Genomic DNA, 12020 nt, shown 5'->3' with positions numbered 1-12020 from the left:
ATTATTTTTTAAAAATAATGTATTTTTTTAGAAAAAAACCCCTTATTTTAACAAGTTTTTATATATTTTTCGTTTGAATGTTATTTTATTTAAATATTTAAAAATATATATTATTTATATGTATTATTTAAAATATGAAAAAGAAAAAAAATTAGAAAAATGTAAGCACAAGTTGAGAAAAAGTAATGCATTGTATATTATTACATGTAGTATAGGTTATCTCGGTGACTAGTGTACATTGTAACGGATCTTCATGTAATAATTAGGTCTACTTGGTGCAATGTTATGTAGTAATATTTTTCGGGATCGTATCCCGTTCTAAATTAACTACTCTATCTTACTCACCAGGACAACTATATGATACTCTAGCGGTAGTATTGGTTTACTAGGGTACGTTGGAACGGTTCATTATGTCATAATTAGGTATGCTTTGTGCAATGTTATCGAGTAATACTTTTTCAGGATCGGATCCCCTTCTAAATTCACTACTATATCTTAGTGCAATGTTATCTAGTAATATTTTTCTAGGATCGGATCCCCTTCTAAATTCACTACTATGTCTTACTCTCTAGGAAAATTATCTGAAATTGTAGCGGTAGTATTGGTTGACTAAGGTACGTTGGAACAGTTCATTATGTCATAATTTGGTATGCTTAGTGCAGTGTTATCTTGTAATATTAGCTCGGGACTGGACCCTTTTCTAAAGTCTCTATTGTATCAACTGAAAACCTATTGTACAACTATCCAAGACTCTGCGATACTATTTCTATTTTAGGTGAATAGGGACGTGAGAACTTTTCCTTATGTCATGATTAGGTATGTTTGGTGCAATGTTATTTAGTATTTAAGATCTTTAGTAATATAAGATCAGGATTGACTTACCTTCTAAAGTCACAACTTTGTATTACTCTATAGGATAACTATTTGAGACTCTAGCGGTGGAGTTTGTTAGCATGGAGACTAGGGTAGGTTGGAATGGTTTCTAGGTCATAATTAGGTCTCCTTAGTGCAATGTTATCTAGTAATATTTTTTTGGGATTGGATCCCCTTCTAAATTCACTACTATGCCTTACTTTCTAGGGAAACTATCTGAAATTGTTGCAGTAGTATTGTTTGACTAATGTACGTTGGAACAGTTCATTATGTCATAATTAGGTATACTTAGTGCAATGTTATCTAGTTATATTAGCTCGGAACCGGATCCCCTTCTAAAGTATCTATTGTATCAACTGAAAACCTATTATACAACTATCTGAGACTCTGCGATGTTATTTGTGTTCTAGGTGAATAGGGACATGAGAACTTTTCCTTATGTCATGATTAGTTATGCTTGATGCAATGTTATTTAATAATTAAGATCTTTAGTAATATAAGGTCGGGATTGGATAACCTTCTAAAGTCACAATTTTGTAATACTCTATAGGATAACTATTTGAGACTCCAGCGGTAGTATTTGTTAGCACAGTGACTAAGGTAGGTTGGAACGGTTTTCTAGGTCATAATTAAGTTTGCTTAGTGCAATGTTATCTAGTAATATTTTTTTGAGATTAGTCCCCCTTCTAAATTCTCTACTATGTCTTACTCTCTAGGACAACTATTTGAGACTCTAGCTATAGTATTTGTAACGTCCCAATCTCCCTAATGTCGCTTAGTGCCTGAATTAGGAGGCTAGGATGGCAATAATCTATTTAATATGTTATTATGTGATTATATGCATGTTTATGTGGGTTGTATTATTATATGACTATATTTGCATATATGTGGGTCATTCTTATAAGAAGAGCATTTTCGTAATTTTGGCCCATTGAGGGCCATATTTGTATATTTATGTGCATGTATGTGAAATATGGGTGAGATCACATTATTATGTGATTATATTTGAGCTATTCGGCATGAGATGATCCTAGGAAACAAGTTAGCGATTTAGTCATAACGGAGTCAATTACTGGGCTCGGGGTGAGCCTAGGGGTAATTTGGTACTTAGTACATTACCGTGATTGAGAGAGTAATGGGAAATGATTTGGTAATTATTGAAGGATATTGGAAGTAACAAGAATTGAGAGACGTTAATTATGATTAACGGGGTAGGTTGTAATGACAAAATTGCCCTTGAGGGACTTTGAGAAAGTAGGTTGGCCCTAGGGGCATTTTAGTAATTTTAACCTATTTAATAAACTTGACCAAGGTGAAGGCTGTAGAAAGAACTAAGGAAAACAAGGCTCTATCTATCTCTCTCTTCTCTCTCTCAATCATTCTCTCTCTCTCGGTTTGATTTTTGAAGCTATGTTTGAGCTAGGTTCTTGATTGGGTAAAGCTTAGGGATAATTCAGCAATTGAGGTAATGATTCTAAGCTTGAACTTTGAAGTTTTCCTCTGTTTTTATGTTTTTTATAAGCTTGAAAGTTTGATTGTGGAATTGGATTTTTCGTAGTGTTTTGAGGGTTTTCAAGCTTGGGTTTTACTGCTGGTTTGGTGGTAATGTTGTGTTGAGTCTTGGTTTTGATTTTGGGATTAATTAGAAGTGATTTGCGGTGAGTTTTGAGCTGAGGAAAACAGGGGTGTTGGGTTCGAGAGGTCAAGTTGCGGCTGTGTTCATGGGCGTCGCGACCTGAGCGAACCCCAGAACCATGTTGGGGCTCTGTCTAGCTAGCGCGCTGCGACCCTCAAGGCTAAGTCGTGGCCCGCCTGTGGCACCCACACGGGGGGGCTTTCTGTCTAGGAGGCGCACTAAGGCCCTTGGGGGCAGGTCATGGCCCACCTAGTTCTTTTTGGCCAGGATTGGTTTTAAGAGCGGGTTTTCAAACCTTAAGGCTTGGGATCGAATCTACTACCTGATTTAGTAGAATTCGAGGTCCTGAGGGCTAGGACTTGGTCTAGGAACCTTTAGTTACTCATTTTTTTTATGGGATTTCATATTAGGTTATGATTAGGTTACCATTAAGGGCTCAAGGTTAGGATCGTTCTTAGGGTCATTCTTAATTTATTTTACGATCAAGCTAGAGGTAAGAAAACTACACCCATTATGTGACATACATGATTATTGATGAAGCATGTTGAGTGCTCTATATATGGATATCTATTGCATTATGAATGCTTAGTTGCATTGTTTACTTGAGAAAGACCTTGACTTATCTGTCAGAAATGGCAATAGTGTTGAGTGCTGGTCGTGAAGCTCTGACTTATCAAACAGGAACGACCATAGTGTTGAGTACTGGTCATATGGAATTGACTTATGAGTCAAGAGCGACAATAACACATCGTACACTAGTCGAAATGATTAGATCTAATGAACAAAGCGTTACACGCTCGTCTGACCCTATGGTCGAAGAAAACTAAAGCATTTAACTAGTTCCATGGCTAGTTTCTCTAAGCTAGGGCTTAACAGCCCAGGGTGACTTGATGGTCACATGGCTAGGACACAGGACCCAAAGATGACTCCATGGTCATCTATTCAGGGCAAGGGACCCCAGGATGACTCCACGGTCATCTTTGCAGGGCAAGGGACCCCAAGATGACTCCACTATCATCTTTTCAGGGCAAGGGACCCCAGGATGACTCCACGGTCATCTACTCAGGGCACAAGACCCCACGATGACTCCATAGTCATCTTATTAGGGTTATGGGCCCCAGTATGCACTACAACAATCTTGACTATATATTACAGTAAAAAATGACATATATTGAAAAGCGTTATTAATGAAAAAACACACGCTTTTTTTTCAGTAACAATTTAGGCGCCAACTATTTCATTTGTCGCCTAATGAAAATTCTATCTATCCCATTTGTCTTCTCTGCCCTCTCTTTCACACTGACTCCATCGACTCTCTTCTCCCTCATACGATTCTCCCTCACGACATCTCTCTTGCTGGAAGTAAGAACCCAGGAGTCTCTAGCCTATGGAAAGAACCCCTTCATTCCATCTGAACCTCTTTCCCCTTTCCCTCTTTCTCTCTTCAATTCTGAATGTGTGCTCCTCTCGGAAATTAGGGTTTTTTCTTTCCCTCTTTCCTCTTCAAAACCTCACAACCTTAACTAAAGATGTTATATTCCCTAAAATTTGCCCACCTGCTGCTGCTCCGTAAACCCCCGTGCACTAGCACCAACTTTCGACATCTTCTTTGGATGGGTAAGTTTCTACACTTTTAGTTTCAGATTTTTGGCGATTTCTCCCTTACGTTGCTATGTATCTATATCATATATATATATATATATGTTTAGGTGTTTTAGTACTAATGACAATGACAATGGTGCCGAAGATACTAAGAGCACTACCTCCACTTCAAATGACTTCGTAGCCTCCACCACTTCGACAACGGCGACAACGGAACCCCCGGAAGAGGCCGAAGAGACACCGCAGACAAAGCTTGAGTCCGAGAAGCCTGCTCCGGTTTCTTCCAGGGTATCTTTTTTCTTCGTTATCTATTATCTATATTCAGCACTATGTTTGTAAGTATCTATTTCAAGAATCTTGTTTTTTTTTTGTGTTGCTTGAATGGAATTATGGACTTAGCAAAACCAATTTCTACTTTTGTTATTCCTTATGGATTGTTCGAAACGTGATTTTAAGGACGAAAGGGAAAAGCAAGATTTATGGGATTTTCATTATAAAGAGGGTTGAAGGAGGAAATTTAGGGATGTAAATTCAGTGAAAGTTTGGATTTTTCATTTTTCTTCACTGTTAGATTGACAAAGATGTAAGTTGCGAAAGAAATTATTTAGCAAAATATTTTCCTCGGTCATTTCCCTATCAAATTTTTTCTTGGAAAATAGTGCATTAGTAATTTAGTCTACTATAGTGAAAGTGAGGTGTGATTTGAAACATAAGGTTCTGAAGTTTCACTTTTAACTTATTTGGGAAAATTACTTGATAGAAGTCTAAAGCAAAACTATCTTATTTGGGAGATTGTTTGCTCTTTTTTAGTTTTTCTTATTATCGAGAGAAGCATATGGTTGTAACTAATCTACCATATACTGCCCATGATTATTTCTTGCAAGGTAACTGATTAGCACTGAGCATCCTGATATACCATGTTACTCTATGATATAATGATATCAATAATGAGAAATAGGACATTGGGAGAAAGAGGATAGCCGAAATTGTTGACATACATCAACAAATATAAAACGATGGAAATTGATGGAGCCACCAACACCACCATCATTTGGACCGGCTTACAGCAATTTCCAAGCTGACTCTTTTAAATTGATGGAGCTTCTTGGACAAGAGAAGGTTGATCCTGCAGATGTAAAGCTCATTAAGGACAAGCTCTTCGGGTATTCTACATTCTGGGTGACCAAAGAAGAGCCTTTTGGAGACCTTGGTGAGGGTGTTCTTTTTGTTGGGAATTTAAGGGGGAACAGAGAAGAAGTGTTTTCCAAACTTCAAAGTCAGCTGGTTGAGATCACTGGGGACAAGTACAACCTTTTTATGGTGGAAGAACCTAACTCAGAAGGTCCAGACCCACGTGGAGGGCCACGTGTTAGCTTTGGCCTGCTGCAGAAAGAAGTCTCAGAACCAGGGCCAACATCACTTTGGCAATATGTAATAGCTCTCTTTTTATTCCTTATTACAATTGGCTCTTCTGTGCAATTAGGAATTGCATCTCAGGTATAACGACTGATATTTTATTGACTATTGACCGCGTTTTTGGCCAACGACGTGAGGACGTCAAAAACGATAAAGCCTTCAAGAGAAATTAAACGACACAAACAATTTTGAACAGAAAGTAAATAACACACGTAATTTTTATAGTGGTTCAGCCCCAAAATGTTGGTAATAGCCTAATCAACTTAGAGATATGATTATTTATCTACACTCAAGATCAGATGAGCCTGAGTCAACTGAGTTTCATCAGTGTAGATTCTCAAAATACAAGCGTTCTCTCAGGAAAAAGTACTCTCTCTCTCTCTCTAGAAAATTCAGATCAAAGTTCAAACTTTTTAAAAATCCTTTTCTAATCCCATAAGCCATATATTTATAGGCTTAGGATCATACCTCTGATATCCCCTATGATCGGGATATTTTATTATTCTTATTATATTTAAATTACAAAAATATTCAATATGTAACAGAACACCAAATTTGTGGGAAGAATGAGAGATTCCTGCGTATGCTAAGACCGATTCTTGTTGAAGTTGTTTCTGGGAATCTTGAGGTAGTCATGCTCTATCTAGTTGATCCATATCACCTTCAATCTAGTCGAACACACCTTCACTGGGTAGACATGCTCTTGCCTGGGCAGTCATGCACTTGACTGGTCGGACATGCACTTAGCTGGTCGGACATGCGCATGACCGATCGGCCAAGGTCATTCCTGGGCAGCAAGGTCATGACTGGTCGGATGCAAGGTCATTCCTGGGTAGCAAAGTCATGACTGGTCGGATGCAAGGTCATTCCTGGGCAGCAAAGTCATGATTGGTCGGATGCAAGGTCATGACTGGGTAGCAAAGTCATGACTGGTCGGATGCAAGGTCATTCCTGGGCAGCAAGGTCATGACTGGTCGGCAAGGTCATGACCGGTCGGATGCAATAACTTGACTGGTCTGTCATGACACTTCTCAAGCAGTCAAAATTCTTTATTGATGCACTGGGCTACTCCTAAGCCAGGTCACCCAACCATTCCTTGCCACTTGTCATTTCTATTGCCACATCATCATTTTCAAATTTTGGGGATAACATAGACTTTTTGATATTTCTACATTTTACCATTGGTATCTTTCCTTATCACATAAATGGTTCATTGAAATGGATATCATTTTACTAATTATTCTCAATAACATACCTTTTTGTTAAACAGATCAATAGTCTTCCACTAGAGGTGGTGAAACATTTCACAGATTCAACTGTATTTGAGGCACCAGATATGAAGCTGTTATTCCCATTTGTTGATTCTGCTTTGCCCTTAGCATATGGTGTGTTGGGGGTTCTGCTATTCCATGTGAGTAGGATTTCATTTTCTTAAAAATAGCTATAGAAAGGAAAAACACAAGTAACATTCAATCTGGCTGACCATGGGCATAATAATATGTAAATTATTTTCATCTCTCTGATTCTGTTCTACATGCAATTCTAAAAAAAATGTGTTCAGTTGTGTATGAGTAAGGGGTCTAGGGTTCGAACCTAAGCTGAAACTATGGATAATTACTTCTTATTTAGAAAATTAACCAGCCCATGAACCTTAAATTGATAGCAACTGAGGTGATGAAACTAAATAAACTGACTGCTATTTTAGTAAAATTTGACTTTATTTCTTTAGAGTTTAATACCCTATAACTAATAATTTGTTTAATTATTAATTCTTTTGTACTAATTAAATTCATACAGGTCATCTAAAAGAGTCACATAGTCGACATTGGTATTCCCTAAATGCACCATTTTGATATAATACCAACATTATTTGTAAACTTGAGATAACGAACAAGATTTGTATCTCTACAACACAGAAATGAGACACAAACACTGCTGGAATTGTGATACATTAACTTTACAAGTTTAGAAAATAATGCATATCAGTTTATGCTCCACCTGTCTAATATTTCAATCAAATATCTTATATTTTCAAGTGATAGAGAATATCATAGAAAGGTTACTCTAGAAAAATCATGAGTAACTTGGTGACTAACCTTTTGTTTAATTTTGTTCTTGTACGAACCTTTTTGGGTTATGACTTAGTCCTATATTTCAACTATTTGACATATTATCAATTGAGTGCAGGAAGTTGGGCACTTTCTGGCTGCATTTCCCAAAAAAGTAAAACTTAGCATTCCTAATATCACCCTCGGAAGTTTTGGTGCTATCACTCAGGTGCGTACATGATGTAATTGTTTCTTCATTTCCTTTGTGCCTTGTTCTTCAAATAGTTTTAAATATATGTGTTTACTTTCTTTACTTCAGTAGGTAGGATCATTTATAAAAAAAATTAATTTTCTTTTTGTTCCTTTTTTGAGGATATGCTCTTGCTGCTCTTCTCTTGTTACTTTGTGTGTGTTTCAATCATAAAAATATTGTTTTGTCTTTGAAAAAACTAGTATAAATGAAAGAAGACAAAAAAGAAGTGTTTGAAATTTCTTTTTGTTTGAGAATTTTTTTATCAATTGTAAGAGTTTTCTAATTTGAATCATGTCTCATTGAAATTTTCATTATGTATCCTTATTATTTAGTTTAAGGTTTTTACTTAATCGGAAGCCTATTCATTTAGGTTCAATTGCATTCAAACTACTAGCTTAGTCATATCAAAGCAAAGATCTAAATTAATTAGGATAATAATATTATAAGAAAGATATATGATTAAGAATCATGTCTTTACTACATTGGCACATGAGAGGTATGCAATAACATCTTCACTCATGTTTTACCTTCTGATTTTTGACATTGTCCCTGTTGTAAGTATAACTTTACTTCTTTGGTAGATAGTGACATTGTAAAGGGACTTGACCTCCAATGCTTTATATTGTTGAGCTGCTGTATTATTTTTTAAAGTTCAAACGACTACCTTCGTGAGCAAACTGGACTATTAATTTTTTATTTATCATTGTCACATACTTGCATTTTCTGCTGTTCAATCCTACCTAGTTAATAGTCCAGTTTCTTGCTTTCTAAGATTGTAGGGTTTTGGTGGGGGTTCTAGTTTCGTACTTGGTCTACTAAGTGGATTTGGGAAGGGGTTTTTTAGAATATAGATTTATTGTTCATAAGAAAATTAATAATTTCCATAGATCATCAGAATGGAGATTAACTACTATCAATGTAAATCTTCTATAGAAATTCTAGATTCTGAGTCCTAAATTTTGTGAATTCGTCTACTTCCTTGTGCATATTTAAATCCAAAAATTGTACTCTAATTGTAACTATAGCTATTTTTCATGTCCTATGTGATGCAATAACTTGATCAAATACAATATCAATGGCTACATTTAACCCTCTGATGATGTATTTATTTTGACATGGCTATTTATATGTGCAGTTTAAATCCATTCTTCCAGATCGGAGTACACAAGTTGACATATCACTTGCGGGACCATTTGCTGGTGCTGCATTGTCCTTTTCAATGTTTGATGTTGGTCTGTTGCTTTCATCTAATCCTGATGCCATAGGAGACCTGGTGCAGGTTCCAAGCATGTTGTTTCAAGGCTATTTGCTTCTTGGGCTCATCAGTAGAGCCACTCTTGGTTATGCGTATGTCCCTGTTTTCTTTTTCAATCTTCATTATCAAAACTAAAGTAACCTTGCCTGAATGTTTTCTAGTAGAGTTCACATTTTAAATCAAAGTTCAAGAAGCTTAATAATCTCAACTCAAGTAATTAGGTCATTCTTCATTAAAAGGAAGTTATTTCATCAAAATATACCACAAGTGAATGAAACAGTACTAGAATTTTTTGGAATATATAACTTTAAGTAAAGTGTAGTAAACTTCGAAAAGTAATAGAAGAGAACGAAACTCTCAAAATTAGTGGCTAGATCATTTTCTAAACCATTTTCTTTCAGGGTCATCTAAAGTGAATTTGATGTCTTTGAAACAAGATTACTTGGAATGGAGAATGTTACAACATACCTACATTTGGACTACGTTAATAAGTATCTTGTTCATTAAGAAACATGGTTGAGACTTTGAAATCTAACCCTACTTTATTTACCCCTTGTGATAAGAAGTGGTTTCACTTATGCATATTTCTTATTTCCCCTTTGAAAAATAAGGAAAATTATCTTCTTCTATTTTGAAATAATTTATGTTGTACCATTTTTTTGGATGCTCTATATAAAGTCGTAATGAGGTTATTAACTTTTTTTTTTTTTTTTACTCTTTTAGTTTACTATTAACTCTAAGTTTAAGCATTAATTATTTAAACTCTTGTGTAGTTAAGAAAATCAACCACACAACGAAGACGACAAGTGCATAATGGAATGGATGATGAATTCGAGGGTGGAGCAAGCTTCATGGTTTACTTTTTGTGTATCTTGTTATGTTTTTGTTTTTTACTTTTGAAGCAAAAGACGTGCAAGACTATAGAATTTTATTATGTATGCTTTCAAACTCAAGTTAGAACTAAGAACTTTTGAAGTGGATAGTGTCATGGTTTGAAGTAGTTTGTCTTCAAATGTAAAAATATTCATGGTTTATCATATATATTGAATATTTTAGATTTTTGGATCTATTTAATATTACATTTGTGATCAATTGTGATTTTTTTTAATCAAAATACAATAATAAAAACTTTTTACAACAATTAAAAATGTATACTACAAAATAAATAAATGTTATTGCTGAGAGAATTTACATTAATTATGGTTCTTTTGTATAATATATTATAATTGTGACAAAAAGTTATGATTTATATAATAGAATGAACTAAAAATGTTATAAAATGATCAAATATAACAATTTTCATAACAGTTGGAAAGTGTTATGCATAAAGTATAAGATTAAACTTCAAATTTATAACCAAATACTCTAACTAAATGTTATTATTTGAATATTATAGCAACTAAAAATGTGTTATTGAATAGTTTAAGATAGCATCGAACATAACATTTGAATATTGTTATAGAAAAGACAGGACTTTTAATAACAGGGGCTATGTTAGCATTTTCAGAAGTGTTATCAATACTCCCGGTTAGCAGTTTTTAAGTGTTATGAATAATGTTTTTTCTTGTAGTGATGATTACATGATCATTTATTGATACTTGTATACATGCAGTAATAAATTTTCTTGTTGAGCCTTGTCTCACGGGTGCTATGTGGTGCAGGTAATGGGAAAGAAAAACTTACCTAGCCTTTAGTGGAGAGATTAGGTGGTGACGTGTACATATTTGGCTCCTTGACCACCACGGCAAAGGTGTTTCAGGGGAACTAGGGTTTAACCTTATTTTTGCCGCTTAGGTCGGCAGATTGTAACTTTTGAATTGTAATGACCATTTGGATTGTAAACAACTTTATGAACACTATTATGGGATTCCATGTATAGTTTAACGTTTTTAATAAAATAACTATTCCTTTTAACTTAGATTTTCACTTGGCCCATTAATAACACTTAGACGCAAATTTATGGCATAAATACTCGTTTACCAAGTTAAGCACTATTTAAAGTACACAATGTGACGGTCCTGGCTATCCAGGGTGTTATAGCTTTGGTTGACTAGGGTACGTTGGAACGGTTCATTATGTCATAATTAGGTATGCTTAGTGCAATGTTATCTAGTAATATTAGCTTGGGATAGGATCCCCTTCTAAATTCTCTATTGTATCAATTGAAAACCTATTATACATCTATCCGAGACTCGGCGATATTATATGAATCTCAAAATTTCAATCCAAGATTTCCCTAAAAAATGATACTAACCATAGATTAATTACCCTCAACGAATTCTAAAATTTTTATGTATGTATACGTATGTTTGGCCTTTTTATTTTAAAAAGCAGAGAAAAAAATAACAATAATAATTTATGAAATTTAATACAATTACCACAATTTTTTAATTAAATGAATTTTAAAAGAAATTAAATTAAGTATAAATTTGATAAGATAAAACTTTCTAATTTTATGATTGGAAGATATTTAAAATTTTAATTAATTTTTCTTAAAAACCAAATAGTTTTTGAGAATTTAATAAAACAACAAAAATAAAATATTAATTTACATTTTTTAATAAAATAATTTAATTTAAATTTTTTTACCACCTTTTTTAAATCTAAAAAAAATTAAAAAATAAATAATCTTATTAATAGAATTTAAGATTGGTAGTTTATCAATGTCACCAAGTGACCACTATTTATCTTCCCTATATTTTTATCATGTAACATATTTCAACCATTGTTATTAATTGTACCTATAATATATTTTTTTTAAAACACAACAACTTCATTGATGTTTTTTATTCTATCAATTCTATTTGAACACACAAGTTGTTTCTACATATTTTATAGATCTCCTCCTCTTATATTCTCTACCTATCTCATCTTTTTCTTATAGTTATAACACAAAAGTAACCATTCTAGCCCTTGATTATGGCTGCTCCTAAAATT

At 34.3% G+C, this 12020-nt stretch overlaps 1 protein-coding gene across 1 annotated transcript; it reads left to right on the top strand.

Moving 5' to 3' along the window:
* Nucleotides 1-4210: 4210 nt before the first annotated feature.
* Nucleotides 4211-9218, top strand: LOC133806197 (probable zinc metalloprotease EGY1, chloroplastic). The gene is made up of 5 exons (XM_062244321.1): nucleotides 4211-4399; nucleotides 5144-5608; nucleotides 6798-6938; nucleotides 7715-7804; nucleotides 8964-9218. The coding sequence occupies exons 1-5, from the start codon at nucleotides 4211-4213 to the stop codon at nucleotides 9216-9218; spliced, it is 1140 nt and encodes a 379-aa protein (XP_062100305.1).
* The last annotated feature ends 2802 nt before the right edge of the window (nucleotides 9219-12020 follow it).

The sequence above is a fragment of the Humulus lupulus genome, chromosome X (assembly GCF_963169125.1).
Source record: "Humulus lupulus chromosome X, drHumLupu1.1, whole genome shotgun sequence".
In the NCBI taxonomy this organism is placed as follows: Eukaryota; Viridiplantae; Streptophyta; class Magnoliopsida; order Rosales; family Cannabaceae; genus Humulus; species Humulus lupulus.
The sequence above is the reverse complement of the archived record's forward strand: the minus strand, read 5'-3'. Positions and strand labels throughout refer to the sequence as shown.

What these genes read in the sequence shown, in the direction of transcription:
- LOC133806197 (XM_062244321.1), top strand. Translation starts at nt 4,211, where the DNA reads ATGTTTAGGTGTTTTAGTACTAATGACAATGACAATGGTGCCGAAGAT. An exon ending in AATTAGGAATTGCATCTCAG is followed by an intron (nt 5,609 to 6,797) that starts GTATAACGACTG and finishes TTTGTTAAACAG; the next exon opens with ATCAATAGTCTTCCACTAGA. An exon ending in TGGGGGTTCTGCTATTCCAT is followed by an intron (nt 6,939 to 7,714) that starts GTGAGTAGGATT and finishes AATTGAGTGCAG; the next exon opens with GAAGTTGGGCACTTTCTGGC.